The 20,965-nt window shown below is 61.3% G+C and overlaps 1 protein-coding gene across 1 annotated transcript; it reads right to left on the bottom strand.

Moving 5' to 3' along the window:
- Nucleotides 1–364: 364 nt before the first annotated feature.
- On the bottom strand, nt 365–19,798 carry SYT2 (synaptotagmin 2). Its single transcript, XM_065698226.1, has 9 exons — nt 19,749–19,798; nt 9,343–9,525; nt 9,034–9,203; nt 7,653–7,769; nt 7,311–7,478; nt 6,989–7,156; nt 6,099–6,216; nt 5,039–5,172; nt 365–3,883 (listed from the first exon to the last, which is right to left on the bottom strand). The coding sequence occupies exons 2-9, from the start codon at nt 9,506–9,508 to the stop codon at nt 3,677–3,679; spliced, it is 1,248 nt and encodes a 415-aa protein (XP_065554298.1). The 5' UTR covers nt 9,509–9,525; nt 19,749–19,798; the 3' UTR covers nt 365–3,676.
- Nucleotides 19,799–20,965: the final 1,167 nt, after the last annotated feature.

Below are 20,965 nucleotides of genomic sequence, written 5' to 3'. Positions count from 1 at the left end.
GTCTTGGAGCCCTTGTGCCAAGTGAGGTTGCTGGAAACTTGTGCACGTTGCGGTCTATGGAGGTGCTCCAGGGTGCTTCAAGGGGCAGCCTGAGTGCTTCCCCTTGGGCTTAGGGGTGTCCAGCACCTCTGCAAAGCAGGGCAGGACCGAGACAGGCTTGTATGGACTCAAATGCATGTGCTGGGACTGTTGCTGTCTGCGCCGTGCTTGGGCCGTGGGGACATCCCATGAGCACACTCGTGTTGCGGGGGTTCCCCTCGTGCCCCCATCCCTCCATTGCCCCTGGGCTCACAGCCCTGGGACCTGCCCCCCCCCGAACCCCAGCAGCAAGACCAGGAGGGAACGGCGGCTCCTTTCAGCTCGTTTCTTTAATAAGGAGACAGGGATCATTACAAAATAACCATGGAACGACGAGAGACGGGAACGACGGAGTCCACACGAGAGGAAGGGGCTTTCAAAGCAGCTTCGCACCGGAGCCGAGCGCTGTGGGGCCGGGATGAGGCAGAGCGGGGCCAGCACTGGGACCCCCAAAGGGGCCGGCTCCTCCCTCCCAGCTTTGGGGGGAGAAGAGGAAAAGCAAGCCCAGGCTGTTGCCAAGCCTCACGGGGTCGCTTCCTTTTAGCCTCAGAGACCAACACCAGCACCTTGGTGGCGTAGCCAGGTCTGCACCGGTGCAGCCGGGAGATGGGAATCGCCCGGCTCTCATCCCCAACCCGAACCCAGCCATCCGGACACAGCAGAATCACTGCAATTGCCCCAAAAAGCCTTTTCGCCCCCAGCTCTTCACTGCACCCTGCCCGCCCAGGCTCTGTGCCCAGCACTGCCCCGGCCCCTTGCCCACAGCATCCATGGCCACCGCAGCGGTGGCTTGGTGCAGCTCATCCGGCTCCGCTGCTGAGCCCCACGTAACAGGGGGGGGACAGTGGACACGGGGTATTGGGGGTCATGGCTCACCCGTGGGCCCGTCCCCATGGGGTCCCGGCACGCCGCGGTCTCATATGGCTTCTAAAGTTGCTCTGAGGGTGAAATGCACCAACGCGACACAGGACACGGAAGCCACGATGTTGCCGCTACCCGGCCATGGGATAGATGCGACGAGACACAGGAACAAGACACACGTGGAGGTGGTGGCTGCATCGCTGGCGGCTCACTCTCCGCTGCTTGGCATGCTTCGCTTCTTGGCATGATCGTCTCCTTTGAGATGATCTTCGCTGGGTTTTGTTTCCTCGAGGGGGGATACTCAGGGCGGTGGAGCAATGAGGTTTGTTCGGCACCAGCTCTGCCTCGCGGCACGAGCGCGGTCGGTCATTGCGCGCGGCACCGCGCGCGGCGTTGCCCATGCGGCTACTGCTACGGGGCTGCAGCTCATGCACTGGCCGTGGTATATACAGCGATGGCTCCATACGGTCACAACTACACGCAGCTACGGGGGTCAGAGGCAGCGCAGATGGCTTTAGTGGTTCCGTTGGTTTCCCCTTGGTTTATTAAGAAACAACTCAAATGATGCAGTAAAGTCACAGTCTCCCCTCCCCAGGGATTATCGAGTCCGAATGGAAAGTGGGAACTCTGCTCCTGGTGAGATCCCAAGTGATGCAGTGGGTCTGGGGGGGGTGCACGTGGAGGGGTGCACATGGAGGGGTTGCACACAGGGACATGCACTGCCCTGTGTGTACACGTGCTGCCCATGGGAGCTATGGGGCTGCCCACGCTCACCGAGTGCCCAATTCCTTCTTTTTTAACCAATTTCCACGAGGCAAGTTCGCCCCCCCACCCCTGCCAGTGCTTGGATGGATTCTGGAATGATCCCGACTCGAGAGCCCAAATCCCATCCATGCCCCGGCCAAGGGGCTGCAGCCACCCCAAGCTCCCCATGGGTTAAGAGCGCCCGGAGGCATCGTCTCCCTTTGCCACGCATGGGGCAGGAGCTCGCTGCCCCTGACACATCCAATAGCAAAGGGGACTCATTGAAGCTGGAGGTGACCCTGCAGGACCCCCCCAGCTCCTGCACTGCCCCGGTGCCACCTTCAGCAGCCCGGCCCTGGCCAAGCGCAGCCGCGGTGCCGGTGGAAGTGACTTTGGGGTCCCACCGAGCCCCAGACCTCCCCGACGGAGCCGTCCCTCCCTGGGGACCGGTCCCTCGGGGGGAAGGGGCCTCTCCTGTGTCCGACCTGAGCCCCTGGGCTGTGCCTGCCTCCAGGTTTCCCACTGTGTCCCCACCTCCCGGCGGGCCTGAGGTGCCCTTTGGGAAGCAGGATGCAGGGAGCTGCCGGGGCATCCGCCGGCACCAGGGTGATGTGGTTTGGCACCTTGGCACTTCGTCCCCAGGCTCAGGATGCCCAGCACCGAGGTCCCAGCCCAGGGCTGGAGCCCAGGACAACCTCCCCTTGCTTTCAATTGTGCCAACACCCCCCCGCAAACCCGACCCCGGAGAAGCAAAGCGGAGCAGGGCTCAGGAGGCTCAGAGGAGTTGGGGACACCGGCTCCTGTCAGTGCCCCAGCGCAGGCTGTGCTGAGCTGGGCAGGGCTGCAGGGAACAACCTTGGCTTTCCAGCTCCAGGGCTTGGTCCTGCCTCATCCCACCATGGGTGGCCTGGAGAAGCTCCTGCCCGCTGTGATGGACACGGATACGGCTTGTGCCCCCGAGGGGAGCGGGATGGGGTGGATTCAGCAGCCAGCGGCTCGGTGGGGGTCAGCAGCTCACGGGGACCACGGGTTCTGGTCCCTGGTTGGCCATGGGCTCACTCTCATCCTCCCCACCTGCACCACAGTGCTGGGATGTGGCAGTGGGGCCGGAGCTCCCCATAGCCCCCAGGCTGCCCTGAGGCAGGGCTGAGCGCTTTGGGGAGGCACCTGGCACCGCTCTGACCCCTCGCATCGTGAGACCCCTCAGCACCATCCTGCCTTGTGGGAGCATCTTGATCGACAGGCTTCACCCAAGCGTGGTGGGACGCATGCAAACCCCCCCAGCGCTGCCCTTGCCTGGCCATGGTGGCAGAGGTGGTGGTGTCCATTGTGTGCACGTCCCTCCATGGCTCTCCCCCGAGCACACCCCAGGGGCTCCCTGGGCTCAGTGTGGCCCCACAAGAGCTCAGCACCCCCTCAACATCAGGGCCCTGTGGTCCCTACAAACCTCTCCTGTGAAGAACCAAGCCTGGAGCTGGCCGGAGCACTGGAACCAAGGGGATGGAGGGAGGCAGAGCCGGAGGCACCAGGGTCTGCTGCAGAGGCTCTTTCTCCATCACCTCCTCTGTCCACACCACAGCTCGTGCCCCAGGCAAGCACAGCTCATCCCACATGAGCACCTCCATCACCACCTCCATGGACGAGCGGTGCTTCCCACCTGGAGCCAAGGGGAGGACGGCAGCAGCGGTGCCGCGGGCTGGTGCCACGGCCACCGGGGAAGGCCCCAGGCATGACGGTGGCTTTGGGCCTGGGAGGTGGTCGGAGGCGATGGCACAGAAGGGAGCGATGCTGAAGAACGAAAAGAACCATCCATGTCTTTAACCTCTTCCCCTGGAAGCTCTTGGGACTGTCTGGAAACCCTTCCACAGCCATCGAAGGGTATTTCAGCTTAAAAGAGAACAAAAAGAACCAAAACCGAAGGTTGCCAAACTGAGGTATCGGTAGCTCTGGGTCGCGCCGAGTGTCCGCGGTGCCGCGCCGCCGGCAGCTCCTCCTATTTGTTCTTCCCAAGAGCTGCGTCTACTTCTTCCTCTGGCTTCAGCGAGTGCCACTGGGCAATGGGCCGCCGGGGGTTGGCCAGCATGTCGGACCAGTGCCGCAGCTCCGTGCCCGTGGAATTGCAGCCCGTGAAGATCTTGCCGATGGCTTCGTTCTTCCCCAGCTTGTCGTAGTCCAGCACCGTGATGACCACTTGCACTTTCTGAGGGAGGAAAGCTTCTTTCAAGGGGCAGGAAAGTGCAGGGAGCAGGGTCCCAACCACAGCATCCCGATCAGAGCATCCCAACCGCAGCATCCCAATCACAGCGTCCCAGATGCAGCATACCAATCACAGCATGCCAATCAGAGCATCCCAACTGCAGCATCCCAATCACAGCATCCCAGATGCAGCATCCCAATCACAGCATGCCAATCAGAGCATCCCAACTGCAGCATCCCAATCACAGCATCCCAACTCCAAGAGCAATCTCAGTCACAGCATCCCAACCTCAGCATCCCCATCACAGCATCCTAATTACAGCATCCCAGTCACAGCATCCCAATCAGAGCATCCCAACCAGAGCATCCCAACTGCAGCATCCCAGTCACAGCATTACAAATGCAGCATCCCAGTCACAGCGTTCCAAATGCAGCATCCCAACTGCAGCATCCCAATCACAGCATCGCAACTGCAAGAGCAGAGTCCCAATCACAGCATCCCAACCTCAGCATCTACATCACAGCATCCCCATCACAGCATCCCAATCAGAGCATCCCAACTGCAGCATCCCAGTCACAGCGTCCCAAATGCGGCATTCCAAGTGCAGCATCCCAATCACAGCGTTCCAAATGCAGCATCCCAACTGCAGCATCCCAATCGCAGCATCCCAATCACAGCATCCCTATCAGAGCATCCCAACTGAAGCATCCCAGTCACAGCATTCCAAATGCAGCGTTCCAAGTGCAGCATCCCAACTGCAGCATCCCAACTGCAGCATCCCAGTCACAGCATTCCAAATGCAGCGTTCCAAGTGCAGCATCCCAACTGCAGCATCCCAATCACAGCATCCCTATCAGAGCATCCCAACTGCAGCATCCCAATCACAGCATCCAGGAGCAGAGGAAAGCCCCTCTTCAGCCATTACCTAGGTTGGGACTGCATCTCCTGGGCAGCACCCACCTCTGCCCCTGAAGCAGATGTCCTCAGCATCAGTCCAGACCCAGGTTGGAACTTAAAGTGATTTCATGGGTGACTGGACCAGGAGCTTGGCAGGAGCTGCTCAGGCTGGACAGGGGCTGGGACATGGGCTTGGGCAGCTGTGGGACTTTCCCCATCACCCTCACCCTGCCTCCCTCCCAGGGAAGTCATCAAACCAACCTGTATCTGCTCAAAGGGGATCTCGAAGCTGAAGGACTCATTGAAGTAGGGGTTCAGGGTCTTCTTCTTGACTGTGGTCTTCTTCTTCTTCAACCTCTTGCCATTCTGCAGCAGGTGGATCTTCACATAGGGATCTGGGGGGGGCAGGAGGGTGCATCAGCCAGGGCTCAGATGCCCAGGGGACACCATCAGCCTGGCCCCAGGATAAAGGGGGCTGCAAGGGTGCTGGAGAGGGGCTCTTCATCAGGGACTGGAGCGATAGCACAAGGGGTGATGGGTTCAGACTGAAACAGGGGAAGTTCAGGTTGGATCTAAGGCAGAAGCTGTTCCCTGTGAGGGTGCTGAGGCGCTGGCACAGGGTGCCCAGAGAAGCTGTGGCTGCCCCATCCCTGGCAGTGCTCAAGGCCAGGTTGGACACAGGGGCTTGGAGCAAGCTGCTCCAGTGGAAGGGGTCCCTGCCCGTGGCAGGGGTTGGAGCTGGAGGAGCTTTAAGGTCCCTTCCAACCCAAACCATTCCATCATTCTATGGTTCTATGATGAGGTGCACCACAGGGTAAAGGGTATTTAAAGAATAAAGGTGCTCTGATGGATGGAGCTCTTCTGCATCCTCTGGGTCCTCTTGTAGGAGGGATGCAGGCAATCCAGTGACACCGGTGAGTGCTGTCATCCCCATTTCTGGAGCAGGGCACCCCAGTAATAAATCTGAACCCTTCCATCCATGCTGGTGCTTCTCTTCCCCTGGTTAATAGAGCATGCTGTCGACTGTGCCCCTGGCCCCAAGTCACGGAGCAGCAGGACCAGGAGCAGAGAAGCATTTTCACCACCCAGGTCCTGCGGCATCCTGGACCCTGGACACAGTCGGGAACCAGAATCGGTCCTTCCTAAGGACTGGGGGGTCCGTCCCATCCCATCTCCCCTTGCCCCACAGGCAGACCCAGGGCTGCCTCCAGTACAGGAGGTCCCAGGCAGTGGTGGTGGCTTCCCCAAGCCCTGGTTCACTGATGGTCCTTCCCCAGGCAAGGATGCTGAGAGCCCCAGAGCAGGGTGGAGGAGAACCCACCTGAGAGACCCCCAACATCCATCTTCTTCAGGTTCTTGGCCTCCAGGATGCAGACAGTGAGCTTCCCGGCCGTGGGCACGTACCGGAGGGAGATGCAGATGTCTCCCAGCTTCTCAGGCTGCCCAGAGAAGCAGGGAGCAGGTATCAAAGCCTTGCCGGTGCTGGGACGTGGTCCCACATGAAGGTCCCCCCGCATCCTGCCTAACCTTCAGTGCAAACCTGAGCTGGCTTCCACCAGCACAAGGGTTTGATCACTTGGGTCTGGGTCAGTTCGTAATCTCCCGTTTAGTTATAGAAAGGCTTTTGCACAGAGGAACAAAGGGGACAGATCCTGCCCAGCATTCATGGCCAGGATGATCAGGGGACTGGAGCGCCTCCTGTATGGAGCCAGGCTGAGAACATTGGGGCTGCTCAGCCTGGAGGAGAGAAGCTGCGTGGAGACCTCAGAGCAGCTTCCAGTGTCTGAAGGGGGCCTATAGGGATGCTGGGGAGGGACTCTTCATCAGGGACTGTAGTGACAGGACAAGGGGTAACGGGTTCAAACTTTAACAGGGGAAGTTTAGATTGGATCTAAGGAGGAAATTCTTTCCTGTGAGGGTGCTGAGGCACTGGAATGGGTTGCCCAGGGAGCTTGTGAGTGCTCTATCCCTGGCAGTGTTCAAGGCCAGGTTGGATGAAGCCTTGGGTGGGATGGTTTAGTGTGAGGTGTCCCTGCCCATGGCAGTGGGGTTGGAACTGGATGATCTTGAGGTCCTTTCCAACCCAAACTATTCTATGATTCTATTCTATGAGCATCCTGAGCACTGTGGGATGGACCAGAAAGCAGCGCTCGCCCCATGGCCACCCCACATCCCAAGCCACCCAGGCCAAGGGTTTCAGCTGGCTCTTACCTCCTCCTTCTCGCCGCTCTGCAGGTCCCGCCACTCCTCGATGGGCTGCCCCAGGTCCACCGTGTTCATGGGCACCTTCACCTCGCCAATGATGTCGTGCTTGGAGAAGCGGTCGAAGTCGTAGATGGCCATCACCAGCGTCTTCCCACCCAGCTCCTGGTAGGGGACCTGCACAGAGAGGGCCATTGAGTGGGCTGGCAATGGGCTCCGAGGAGCACTGCTCCCAGCAGTGAGGGTCAACACATGGGGCCTGTACATAGCCAGGGGGGGAAAGATGAGAGTGGGAGACAAGGTCCCGTGCTGTGGGCAGGAAGGCGCTCACCTTGAAGGTGAAGGTCTCATTGAAGGCAGGGTTCAGCGTCTTCTTCTGCACTTTGGTCTCATACTTCTTCTTCTTGTCAGGCAGCAGGAACACCTTCACGTAGGGGTCCGAGGTGCCTCCCATGTCCAGAGCCGGCAGCTCGGCGGCTTGGAGGATGCCCACCGTGAGCTGGAGGTGGAACAGGGATGTCTCCGTCCAGGCAGATGCGGATGCCAAGGGCTCATCCGCAGCCCAACGTGGGACAGGGCTCCCCAGGGCTCAGCACCCAGCTCCCCGCTCCCTCCTTTGCCACCCAGGCCCAACAGGACCTCCCCTGGGCAAGCCCCACTCGAGCCCCATCACCTGGTTCGCCTGGAAGTCGTAGTCCAGCGAGAACTGGAGCTTGCCCAGGTTCTCCGGCTCCTTCTCCTCCTCCTCCCCTTCCCCCTCTGTCAGTCCCGTCTCAGCATCGTCATCGTCCTGTTCCTCCTACAGCAGCAGCCGAGGCTCAGCAGCAGGGTCAGAGCCCAGCATCCCCATCCCAGCACCACCCCAGGACCCCAACCCCACCTCAACACCCAGGGAAAGGTGCGGGGGACATGAACATGGACAGAGCAGCCCTGGGGTGGCACCAGCTCTGCCCATGCCGCTGCCTTGGGGCTCCCCAACACAGGGTCAGCTCCAGGGGAGGGAGGTTTGGTGCTGGCAGGACATGGGTGCAGTAAGGAGGGTGCTGCGGAGGGTGCAGGGGCATTCGACCCCTGGGTGTTGCAGCACCACAGCCAGTGCTAAGGGCTTTAGTGGCTTCGCAATGGAGAGATAACCTAATTCCCCTAAGGCAAAGCCACCCCTCTCCCTGCCTCTCCAAGTTACGGTCCATGGGGTGAGAACCTGGGCTCCTTAGCACCTCTCTGATGTGTCCCCAGGTGCCCCATCCCACCCCGGAAGGTGATGGAGAAGGAAGCTCATGGTAGCACCTACCGTGAGGGTGTCCCAGGATGGAGAGGGACCACAGCGGCAGGGAGGGAGAGCACCAAGAGGGGAGAGAGCCACGTTACAGAGAGCAGCAACAATGGGAGAGGGGACCCAGGCCAAGGGGGGAATCGGGGTTTGTACGGCCCCATCCACCCCAGGAGGCAGCCCTGGCCCTCCAGCAGGGAATCCCCCCCCCATCTCCCACCTCCCTGGAGCAGGAACCATGGAGCATCCCCACTCAGCCCCCCCTGCACGCCCGTGGTGCCCACATGGCTCTGAGGAGCAGAAGCCCCCCAACCCCTCCAAATGGCCCTGGGTCATGGCCACTGGAATGGGCAGGATCTTCCCAAGCCTGCTGGTTCCAAAGCCCCCTTCCTGCTGGCCCTTAGGACGGGAGATGGCCCCAGCTCCATGCACCAGCACCTCCTGAGCACTGGCTTTTGGGGGACCCCACTGTTGGGTGTTTTGGCCTCCTCTCTGAGCTAAAGGCACAGCTCCATGAAGTGGCAGCTCAGAGGCAGGTGGGGAGGCACAAGGGATTGATTGACATTGGCTGGGTCAGGTCCAAGCCAGCTTGAGCCTGGTCCCATCCGGGCCACCGGACACTGGAAGAGGACAGCGCTGCAGGCTCAGGTCCAGGCTCACTGCCTCATCCCAGGATCCTGGCGGCTCCATCCCTCTCCACTGCCTGAGCTATGAGTGCCCCAGCATGGTTTGTAACTCAACCAGAGGGATCGTCCTACAAGAAGAAGGCCAAGGAAGATGTCACCTGGTTGCCTGACTTCATGTCCTTCATGTTCATGGCATTCTTCATGCCTTTGCCCTTCTCCTTCTTGTTCTTCTTCTTCTTGCAGCAGCACTTCTTGCAGATGCAGAAGCAGCAGGTGAGGATGAGGAGTCCGGCTACCACCGCGATGGCGATGAGGGCCCAGGGTGGCACTGGGGGCAAGAGCCGGTGCCATGGTCAGCCCCACAGCTCCCTCCCTGCCCCACCACCTTGTCCCACACCTTGCACAGGGAGCAGAGCGGTGCTGTGGTCACGGGGAAGGAATACCAGGAAAAGGAGGCAGAAACTCACAGGGGATCTTGTTGAGCTCATTCATGAACTTGTCCCTCAGCTTGGTGAACATGTCCTCCTTGCTCTCGCCCGGCCCTGCTGCCTCTGTGGAGTTCTCCATCGTGGTCATGGGCATCGTGGTGGCCGTGGCCTCCGGGGCCATCATGGATGCTTGCTTGAACGTCATGGTGGGTCAGGGGCTCCCTGGAACACAACATCCCCTCTGTGGTCACACAGGTCCAGCCCATGCCCAGGCTGTGTCCTCAGTGACAACCTCTCTGCACCCAAATGTGAGGTACAGGGTGGGCATGCAGGCAGGACCACCAGCCCTGGGCACCCAGCACTGTGATGGGTGTGCTCCTAGGTGCAGGGGCTCCCCATGCCACAGGCTCTGCAGTGCACCATGGTGCAGGCTGAGACTGGGATACTGTGATTGGGATGCTGTGATTGGGACGCTGCAGTTGGGATGCTGTGATTTGGATGCCCCAGTTGGGATGCTGCAGCTGGGATGCTGTGATTGGGATGCTGCAGTTGGGATGCTGCAGTTGGGATGCTGTGGTTGGGATGCTGCAGTTGGGATGCTGTGGTTGGGATGCTGCAGTTGGGATGCTGCGATTGGGATGCTGCAGGTGGGATGCTATGACTGGGAGGCTGCAGTTGGGATGCTGTGATTGGGATGCTGCAGTTGGGATGCTGCAGTTGGGATGCTGCTCACATCCTGATGCACACACTGCAGCAGAGCTGTGTTCCTTAGGGATAGGTCAGCTGTGCTCAGCATGGCAGGTGCTTCATACGTGTGCACATGTGTGTGAGTGCTTGTGTAACAGGGAGACATGCAAGTGCTGGTGCAGTGTGCATGTGTCTGTGCACAGATGCACTGTGCAGGTACAGGGTGCAAGGGCTGTTGCATGGGGTGTGCATTCACATCTGCACATGTGCCAATGCATGTTCAAGCATGTCTGTGCATGTGTGCAAGGCCTTGGGCAGGGGATGTTGCAAGAATGCATGAGAGTGTGTTTAAGCAAGTGCTTTTGCAAGTGTGCAAGTGCTTGTGCACAGGGTATGCACCCTCTGTGTGTGCAAGTGTTTGTGCACAGGCTCTCCCACCTCTTGGTGCTTGCTGGGTGCTGAGAAATGGGGGAAACTGAGGCACGAGAGAGATGGGCACAGGAAGCCCCTGTTGCTGCCCCCCCCGGGTACAGTACAGCCTGCAGGGAGCCTGCAACCCCTGCCAAAGGGGCTGATCCTGCCCACCAAGTGGCCAAGCTTTGTCCCCCTCCTCATTGTGCAGTGTGGGGTGCATGGGGCAAATGTGGGGCAGTGCCATAGGGGCAGCCTGGGAGCAGCAGGTGGGGTGGAAGGGCAGGCTGTGTGGCAGTGGGTGCTAGGGCACAATCCCTTGCCTGACAGTCCCCATCCCCACTCTGCCACTGCCTCACTGGGTGTCCTTGGTCACGTCCAGTCCCCCACCATGCACAGTCACTGCAGTCTGTGCAGTCTGTACAGCCAGTGCGGTGCAGTCAGTGCAATCACTGCAGTCAGTGGAATCACTGCAGTCAGTGCAATCACTGCAGTCAGTGGAATCACTGCAGTCAGTGCAGTCAGTGCAATCACTGCAGTCAGTGCAATCACTGCAGTCAGTGCAGTCAGTGGAATCACTGCAGTCAGTGGAATCACTGCAGTCAGCCCAATCACTGCAGTCAGTGCAGTCAGTGGAATCACTGCAGTCGCTGCAGTCAGTGCAGTCACTGCAATCAGTGCAGTCGCTGCAGTCAGTGCATCACTGCAGTCAGTGGAATCACTGCAGTCAGCGCAATCACTGCAGTCTGTGCATGCCACCCATTGGCAGACACACACCCCCCCCCCCGACAAGTCCCCCAGGCACCCCGCAAACCCCTCAATCCACCACCCCCCCTGTGCATTCCTTCTCCCCAAAGCCCTTAATAGATCCCCCGTGGACCTCATCCTGCACCCTGCAGTGCAGTGCCCCACACCCACCGCTGCAGCCCCCCCACATCCCACGGGACATTTTCCCGTGCTCCATCCCGCAGCTTCCCAGTCTCCCCAGCACACCGCCCCAGGCCCCCCAGTGCGCACTCCCGCACAATGCATCACTCCCGGACACCCCTTCCCCACGATGCTTTGCCCACAGCCGATAGCCCCCCCCCCCCCCCCCCCCCCCCCAGCTGCAAACATCTGGTGTAGAGGGAGCCGCCAGGTCCCATCCCCTGGGATGCGCCGCCCTCTCCCATTTACACATAATTAAAAGGGTTTCGTTTTCCAGGAGAGCCCCAAGGTCTGGGAAGGGTGGAAATCCCCGGCTGGAGCCGACGATCCATCCATTGCCATATCGGGAAAAGCACTTCTGACAGCAGGAATTCCCCTTCTTGAGCCCTTCATCCCTCCTCCTCCCCCCGCAGAAGGCTCCATCCCACACACCCCTTCCCGAGCCGCAGCAGCGCATCCCACACGCTACAAGAAGGGGGATTTGGGGATTCCCTTTGGCAGAGCATGGCGGGTCCCCACGGCCCCGGGAGAGGTTCCTGCACCCCGGCACCCCCCGATGGGAGCTGGATGGAGCTGCGCCTGCCCTCATCAGCCGAGACGCTCCATGACCAGCCCCAGGAGGGGAAGTCGGGGTGTCCGTAGCCATCACAGCAAGCAGGCGCGGGGTCGGGATTTGGGGGGGGTCCTACTGCTGGAAGCCCCCTGATCTCCCCCAGAGCAGCTTTGGCAGCCAAAGCATCTCTCCTGCGGGGAGATGAAGGCACAAAGCATCAGTAGACAGAGATTAATGAGGCTGAGGTGCAATTAGCGCCCGAGCTGCAGGCAGGAGGGTGAGGGGGGCCCGACCCGGCTCTCCCAGCCCACGGTGCTGGGTGCTGGGTGCTGACTTGTCCTGGGGAGACCCCGATCAGGGCGTGAAGCTCGTTAGCTAATGAGCTGCTGCCATCCTGGGCCGGGAGCAATGAGTTATTGCTCCTCTATGGGATGGCAAAAAACAGGGTTGTGATGTCCATCAAGACAATGGACTCTAAGTCATCCCACTGGGATGGAGACATGGGGACACCCCAGCCACCCATGAACATCAGCTTTGGGAGCTGACCCCAAAACCTGCCCATTTGGATGGAAATCCCAAAGAGGAGACCAAAGTGGAGCCCCCTCCTGCCTCAGTGGTGGCAGGGATCCTGGACACGTTCCTGTGATGCATCCCAGCGACAAGGAGGTATTTTGGGGTACAACGGAGCTATCTGGCAATGTCCCAGCAAGGTCTTGATGCCAGCAGCTGTTTTGCCCCTGGGTAGCAGTACAAGGGCTGGCGGGGGAGATCCCATCTCTATTAGATCCCCTGGCACGATGCCGGTGCACCCCAATGCTCCCATTGTGTTGATACCAGCGTGTCCAGCAGCAGATGGATGTGCCAGGCTGGGGTTTGAGCTTGCAGCAGAGATGGGAGAGTCCAATTAAGGCAAGAACATGACTTGGCTTCTAATGGTCATTTAATTAGCAGAGAATTTCTGGCAAGGGAAGCGCCGAGGCACAGGGTGGGCAAGGGATCAGGATGGGAGAGATGGGGAGGGGACACTGCAGGACCCCGGGGGCTCTGCAACAGCCCAGCAAACCTCAGCCCCATTCCCTCACCTGCATTAACGGAGTCAGATCAAAGCCCCAGCAGCAGCACACAGCGCTGCCTGCACCACCCTGCCAAGGACAAGGGGAGTCTGCTCGTCCTGCCCCTCGCTCTTCAGGGATGGGTGTTTGTACCAGGCTAGGAAATGGAAGCTGGAGGCAGTGCAGATAAGGCAGGTGATGGAGCAAGGATGCTCCAGTAGCAGGAAATGGCTGCTGAGACATCACCCATGCAGGGACATGTTCCCCTGTGCCCCCACCCCAGTATGAACAGGCACCACTGGCCAGACCCTGCTGCCCACTGAGGGAAACTGAGGCACAGGACATGGGCAGCAGCACCAAAGAGAAACCCCATGAGCAGGGATGAGCTGCCTGGCACAGAGGCACACCACATCCTTCATCCCAGCTCAGAGTAGTGCCAGGACCCTACCTGAGCTAATGGCACAGCCACCAGTGCCCCCTGGGCCCTGGGTGCTGCTCCCCCATCATCCCACCAGCCGGGCTCCATCAGCATCCCTGGAATGAGACCAGAGCCCCCACCTCGCTCTGCTTCTGCCTCCCATCACCGGCACCCAGCTCCTCTAATTAGAGATAATGATGTGCTGGGGCCTGATGCTCCCCTGGGAGGGGGGAGGGAATGACTGGGGGGCACCAGGGCAGAGACTCACACAGGTCCTGTAAGAATGCAATGAGCTGCCCAGCCAGCGGTGAGCGCATCTCCTGCACATCCCCATGGGGTCACAGCCAGCATCCCCACCCTCGCCCCGAGCTGGAGGTCCACGATAAGCTCTGGCCTCACTGCACCACATGCTGGGCTCTGCCTCCGCATCCTCAGCCTGGAGAAAGGGGACTCAGCCCCAGGCTCCAAAGGGGAAACCTTGTGAAATGAACGATCAGAAACTAAATGCAAGGAACGTTTTGGAGGCTGATGCTCGCCTTTGCCAGGGGACCCTCTCTCCTGTCGCAGCAGCTGCCCTATGTACAGTCAGCCCGAGTTAAAAGCAGTATTAAAGGCAGCCTTCATTCATCACTCGGGTACCAGATTAATGGCTTCTGATGCTCCCAAGGCAAAAAGCCCATCCCGCGAGGCTGCACGGGCTGCACAAAGGCCAATGCACCCGCAGGGCTGGGATGCAACAAGCTGCGGCGGAGATGATCCCATCCTGCTCTCCCTGCTGCCAGGCGTCACCCCAGCAGCAAAGGAAGGACATAAGGATGCTGACACCGGGGCTGGTGCTGGGACAGGCACTCGTCACCGAGCCAATCGGTGTTTGGGTGCCAGCAGCCAAGGGGCTGGTGAGCACCGTCCCCTTGCTCTCAACTTCCTGCTCTCATTTGGTGCTGCTGCAGTGCTTTGGAGAGCCCACTGGAGTTATCTGGGAAGCAAAGGAGCGATCACATCGGGGTGCCTCCTTACACAGCCCTGGAGCCTGGTGCTGGCAGAGGTCGAGGTCCCCCTCACACCAGAGGGGCCGTGCTGGGAGGGGGACACGACACCCACGTCCTCCCTACCCCTGGGGCTGTGGGTACCGCTCACCAGCAGCGCTTCATCCAGAGGGCTTCAGCACCCACGGAAACAGCATCTGGAGATGCCGCAGAACACAGTCCCCTGAGCAGCGGGGATGCAACGGTCCCCGAGGACACCAGAGCACCCCATATGGAACCGCCAGGCCCACCGCAACCACAGCCAGCACCAACAGCCCACCCGTGGTGCCAACGGCCAAAAGCCCCTCCCAGTAAAAGGGGACATCCAGGATGCTGGGGCAGCCGTGCCCTGCTCTGCCGATCAGACCAGCACAGCTAAATAGGGCAACAGATGGTGATGGCTGAGTTATCCTGGCACTTCCAAGGCACCACACGGCCAAGAGCACCCGAGTTCTGCCCGCAGGGTGGGCACTGCCCTGCCTGCGGTGCTGCCTGCTGCCCGCACACCCCAGCGACTGCTCCTGATCAATACTGGGGGAGAGAAGAAGCAGCCAACGAGCTCCTGGGGAAGAGCCAGAAGCTGCTCCAGGAGAGAGCCGAGGCGAGGCGGATCGATCCGAGACGGAGGCTGGGAGGGCACAGTCCGGAGCTCAACCTACACGGGCTGCACGAGCAGATGTGAGCCGGGAGGTGCCAGTTCCAGGCGGGTGCTGCAGCCCCCAGTGAGATCTCCAAAGCACCCAGCCAAGCACAAGGAGGTGATGGGCTGGTGTTAGAAATGCAGCCAACACCAGCGGTGCTCAGCCTTCAGCACCTTCCCTGCCAGCAGGGCTCAGCCTGGGACCAGCTGCCTCTGGAACTGGGGGCTGCTTGCCCGGCTCCAAGGCACAGAGAGCCTAGGGTGCAGAGCGTGGTCCCATGTCCCCAGGGCCACCCACCCTGGTGGCATCTGGAGTGAGAAGCAGATGGCGGAGGCACAATGATGATGGCATCGGTGGGGACAATGGATCACGCACAGGCTTTCACCATCAAGACCCGGACACCAGGAAGTGACTCCCATGGATAAACCTTGTCCAGATGGAGAAAAGCCACCGCAAGAGTGGGAGCCCAGCCAGAGCAATGGGCACAGCCCATTGCACAAGCAGAGGATGCACAAGCACAGCAGCACGTGCTTGTGCATCCAGGAAAGGCTTATTCCAGCCCTGGAATAGCGCAGAGATCCGCAAAGCACTGCAGCACCCGGTGCGCAGCACCCGCTGCCACAGCAGCACCGGCAGCCACCGTCCCACCCCCCCGAGGGTCCCCGGGGCCAGGCCCACACATGGGGGTCTCTGACAAGGCAGTGGTGGAGCCTGGCCCTGGCACAGCGCGGTCACTGCGGCACAAGGCAGCGGCACAGGGCTCATGCTCGGGCAGCAGCAGGCACTGAGTGACTGCCTCTTCCCAGGCTTTGGTCCCAAGAGAAAACTGCCTAAATCCCCTGGGAGCAGAGTGAGACAGCATCAGAGCCCTGCAGGGCATCCCTGTGCATGCAAGTCCGTGCATGGAACTGAAATATGGGATTGTTTTCCCCCTGGAACCCTCTGCTCAAAGCTGGTGGGAGCAGTGCTGCTGCCTCAGGGATCCCCAGTGCCGGCAGCCCTCAGTCCCAGAGCCAGACTGGTTTGTGTCGGAAAGAACCTCAAAGCTCCTCCAGCTCCAACCCCTGCCACGGGCAGGGACCCCTTCCACTGGAGCAGCTTGCTCCAAGCCCCTGTGTCCAACCTGGCCTTGAGCACTGCCAGGGATGGGGCAGCCACAGCTTCTCTGGGCACCCTGTGCCAGCGCCTCAGCACCCTCACAGGGAACAGCTTCTGCCTAAGAGCTCAGCTCAGTCTCCCCTCGGGCAGGTTCAAGCCATTCCCCTTGGCCTGTCCCTACAGGCCCTTGTCCCAAGCCCCTCTCCAGGTTCCCTGCAGCCCCTTTAGGCACTGGAGCTGCTCTCAGGTCTCCCCTTCAGGAGCCTTCTCTTCTCCAGGCTGCCCCAGCCCAGCTCTCTCAGCCTGGCTCCAGAGCAGAGCTGCTCCAGCCCTCGCAGCATCTCCATGGTCCCCTCTGCCCTCGCTCCAGCAGCTCCACGTCCCTCTTGTGCTGCTGCCCCAGCGCTGGATCAGGACTGCAGGGGGGGTCTCCCCAGAGCACAGCAGAGGGGCAGGATCCCCTCCCTGCCCTGTGCTCACGCAGTCACACAGCTGCCTGTGCTGGAGGAACAGGGTGTGCATCCAGAGCCCAGCACAGCCACACGCAGTGCCGGGTCCAGCTGCAGTTCCCCCCTTTCAAGCCCCAAAGCCTCAGCACAGGGGTTGCTGCACGAGCAGAACCACCCTTGGGTGACAGGGAGCATCCGACCCCATGGTCCAACCAGCAGCAGAATCCAGGGGAGCCACGATTCCTCCTCCAGGCACCAGAGCAGATGAAGCATCTGGGGAGCAATGGAGCGGGTGGCCCCAGGGGACACCGGGATCCTGCATCCCAGGGCTGGCAGAGACGAGCCAGCGCCGTTCCTGACTGTAGGATTATACCAGTACGGAGCATCTCCGATTCCAGCCACATGCTGCCTAATTTACAGTTTAATTAATAAATGGGGAATTATGCAGAGTTTATCCAATACTTTTGGACGCGTGATGTTATCAAAATCCCATTACTGACGAAGGAAGGCATGAAGAGCAAAATTAGCTCTGGCATCTGAAACACTTCAGTCGATGTGATAACACAATTATTGGGGCTAATAATCAAAGCTCGCTTTGGGGAACGCAGGCTCCGGGAGGAGCTGAGCCGAGGGCAGCTGCAGCCAGTGCAGGGATGAGCTGGGGCACCGCTGGGCTTCCACCCTGGGGGGAAAGGCTGGATGCAGCCAAGGGCAGAAGCACTGTGCCAGGCTGCACTTACCAGCAGGTCTGGGCACTGGCACAGGCAGGCGCCGGTGGGGAGCAGAGCCAGGCCCAGCGCAGAGCCCCTAGCAAGAGGCAAGAGAAAAGCAGGAGGTTTGAAGAGCAGCGGGCACTGGGCCCTGTCTCTGTGCTTTGGGCATCGATCCTGCTGGAGGGCATCACGGCTGCTGCTCACAGCTCTCCTGCGCAGCCCGGAGAAGGAGAAACTCAAGTCATCATTAGGAGCTGCAGTCATCCGGCTCCCAGAGCTGGGGCTTTGCCAAAACCACCGCGAGCTGGAGGAAGAGCTCCCACCCCTCGGGGCGAGCTGGAGTCCTGCCTTGCTTCGGTGGCCTTTAGCTCAAGCCCAGTGTCTGTCCCCAGGGCTCATGGAACAGGAGGCAGCTCCCCTGGGAGCATCCAGCAGCAAATGCCGTAGCTGCGCCATCCCACCGGGCACAGCTTCGTGCCGGCAACCCGCCTGCAGAAAGGCAGCTACCTGCAACCCCCCCTCCCTGACCAGATAGATAAGGATATATACATCTATATATGAGGATATATACATCTATATATAAGTATCTATAAGGATGTACGTGGATACATTCCTATGTCCTCCCTCCTCCCATGACTTGGGGTGCATCAGGCGCTGTGCAGCAAAGGGGTGCAGAGCTGGGGCTGCCAGTGGCAATGCAGTGCAGCTGATGCTGGCTCAGTGCAGCTGATGCTGCCTCAGTGCTGCTGCTACCTCCAGGATAACGGGCAGCAAGGGATGTGCCCTTGCCCTGCAGAATCAGGGGCACCGGGGCTCTGGGACAGCTCCTGGCAAACAGGGCACTAGTGCTCAGCACGGGGGGGGCTGGGGGAGCCAGGGTCAGTAATGGGATAAGATCAGACCTGGTTCTGAGCTTCACCCAGATACAAGAAGAGGACAAGGCATTGCCCCAGGAGAGCTTTGGGACTGGCTGGGGGGGGGGACGGGACACGACACAGTGAGGCGTTTTGCTGTGTTGTGCTCTTCCTGAGCAGCACAAGTGACATCCACTGCCACTGCTGGCCTCGATGACCTTGGGTGCATCCCAGCTGCCCCACTCCAGAGCACACAGACCACACAAGCCACGTTTCTTCCCACCAAAACCCTGCATCCTAACGCGCCCAGAGGCGCAGAGCAGCAGCGACCCCGAGGGTGTCCGGCAGCCCCCCGCAGCATGCGGCCAGGCGCTGCAGCAGCGAGCAGTAATGCAGCAGTAATGCAGCAGGCAGGAGATGCTCCGCACGGCGTGCACCAGTGACACTGCTGCAGCAGCACCTCAGAGTGCGCTAGATGGGAGAGTCCTCACGCCAGGACTGAAGTTTTTGCTGCAGCAGAGGAGCAGGCGGGGAGTCCTTCAGTTCTCTGATGCTGCCACAGCACAGGGGGACTTTGCTGCAGGACACCCTGCAGAGGGTAGCATCCCACAGTGGGGGACACGCTGCAGTAGGTGACACCCTGCCATAGGTGACATCCCACAGAGGGGGACACGCTGCGGCAGGTGACACCCTGCCATAGGTGACATCCCACACTGCCCCAGCCACGATCAGGCAGAGAGAGAACAGGAGAACTCCGGGACCACACGAAGGCACCGGCACAGTTGGGATCCCCCCTTCCCCATGCCACAGTCACCTTGCAGCACGGCCCGTCCCCTGCGCAGGCTGCAGAGCCCTGTCGGGACCACTCCTCAGGAGGAGGCTGCAGGGAAGCAGCAAAGTGCTGGGCACCCCGAGGCTGCTGCACCCCGACGTTGACACCCGGCGCTGGGTTGACCCCCCCCCCCGCTGCACCCCGACGGCTCGCAGCAAGCACAAGAAGGGATGGAGGATCCCGGAGCCGCTGTAACCTCGGCCGGGAAATTCAGCCCGGAGCAGGGACAGCCCGGAGCTGGCTCCCGGCCAGGCCGCTACGGCGGAGCCGCTGGTGCAGAGCAGAGCGCCCGGCCCGAGCCGCTGCCGGGGGTATCGGGCACAGGGGACATCCCCGCGCCCCCGACACCGCCAGGGCAGCACCCCAAGGACAACGCGTTCGGCTCGGGCTTGCGCAGGGGTGCGGAGCTGGAGCATCCCCCCCGGCGGCTCGGCTCTGCGCCCCGGGGGAAGCCCCGCAGCCAGGGGGGGTCAACACCCCCTGGAGTCCCCCACAAGGGCCCTGCCCCGGCGGCTGCACCCGCCTCCATCCCCACCGGCTCCGTCCCCGCTGCCTTCGGGGCGCAGCACCCCACGGGCAGCCCCAGGACTCGCGTCCCGGGAAGCGCCGGTCCCCGCCCCGCTTCCGGCACCGGGACACGGCGGGGAGGTCGCTGCCAACCAAGCCAGCCCCGGCCCAGTGGCGCCCACCGCGACGACCGCACCGCGGGACCGGCGCCGTCCCGCAGAGTCCGCACCGCTGCGGCACCGAGACAAAGTTCGGCGGGAGTGCGGGCGGGCACTTACCGGGCGGCGCGGGGCGATGCGGACGGTGCGGGCGGAGCGGGGCGTTATGCGGTGCGGGCGGTGCGGTGCGGGCGGTGCGGGGGGCGATGCGGAGCGGGCGGTGCGGGGCGGGCAGAGCGGTGCGGGGCGGTCGGAGCGGAGCGGAGCGGAGCGGGCAGGGCGGGGCGGGGCGCGGTGCGGGGCGGTCGGGGCGGGCGGTGCTGGCGGTCGCTACGATGCGGTCGGTGCTGTCGGTGCGGTCGGTGCGGGGCGGCGGGACCAGCGCGGCGCTGCGGCAGCCCCGGCCCCTCCGGGCTCGCGTGCGGCGGCTCCGCGTAGCTCCGCCCCCCCCACCACCACCACGAGGCCCCGCCCTCCGCGGTGTCCTCGCACCGGTCGCTCGTTACCGGTCGCTTGGACACTTCCAGGGATGTCCAGAGGAGGCCATGGAGATGCTGCGAGGGCTGGAGCAGCTCTGCTCTGGAGCCAGGCTGAGAGAGCTGGGCTGGGGCAGCCTGGACAAGAGAAGGCTCCTGAAGGGGAGACCTGAGAGCAGCTCCAGTGCCTAAAGGGGCTGCAGGAAACCTGGAGAGGGGCTTGGGACAAGGGCCTGTAGGGACAGGCCAAGGGGAATGGCTTGAACCTGCCCGAGGGGAGACTGAGATGAGCTGTTGGGCAGAAGCTGTTCCCTGTGAGGGTGCTGAGGCGCTGGCACAGGGTGCCCAGAGAAGCTGTGGCTGCCCCATCCCTGGCAGTGCTCAAGGCCAGGTTGGACACAGGGGCTTGGAGCAAGCTGCTCCAGTGGAAGGGGTCCCTGGCCACTGGATGAGCTTTAAGGTCCCTTCCAACACAAAGCAGGCTGTGGGTCTATGAAAAAGGGCTGCACTTCCCTGGGAAGGGAGGTGTTGGCAAAAGGCTGTGGGTCACCTTGGGAGCTGCTGCTGTACATAGGCTGGGTGCTGTAGCCAGGCGCTGTACCCAAAGGATGCTGTGCCCGATGGCTTGGGGTGCATACACGGTGTGGGAAGCAGCAGGTCCTGGCGCTGTACATACGCGGTAGCTGTACCCACAGTGTCTGGTGCTGTGGGGTCCCTGTGCCCTTCCTCATCCCTCCCAGACCCACACCCCAGAGACACCCATGAGTACAGGGCCATGGAGTGAGCATGCACAACACATCCCTGAGAACGAGGAGCCGCGGGCCCCCAAAACCAGTCCCGTGCTCCCGGTTCAGAATTGCA

Source organism: Lathamus discolor, chromosome 19 (assembly GCF_037157495.1).
Source record: "Lathamus discolor isolate bLatDis1 chromosome 19, bLatDis1.hap1, whole genome shotgun sequence".
NCBI classification, from domain to species: domain Eukaryota; kingdom Metazoa; phylum Chordata; class Aves; order Psittaciformes; family Psittacidae; genus Lathamus; species Lathamus discolor.
This window is presented reverse-complemented; position numbering and strand designations above follow the sequence as displayed.

Bases quoted from the DNA above. Each gene is read 5' to 3' on its own strand.
- SYT2 (XM_065698226.1), bottom strand. From the start codon at position 9,508: ATGACGTTCAAGCAAGCATCCATGATGGCCCCGGAGGCCACGGCCACC. The intron at 9,204-9,342 runs GTGAGTTTCTGC...TCTTGCCCCCAG, and splicing joins TGAGCTCAACAAGATCCCCT to TGCCACCCTGGGCCCTCATC. The intron at 3,884-5,038 runs GTTGGTTTGATG...TTCCTCCCTCAG, and splicing joins TCCCCTTTGAGCAGATACAG to AAAGTGCAAGTGGTCATCAC.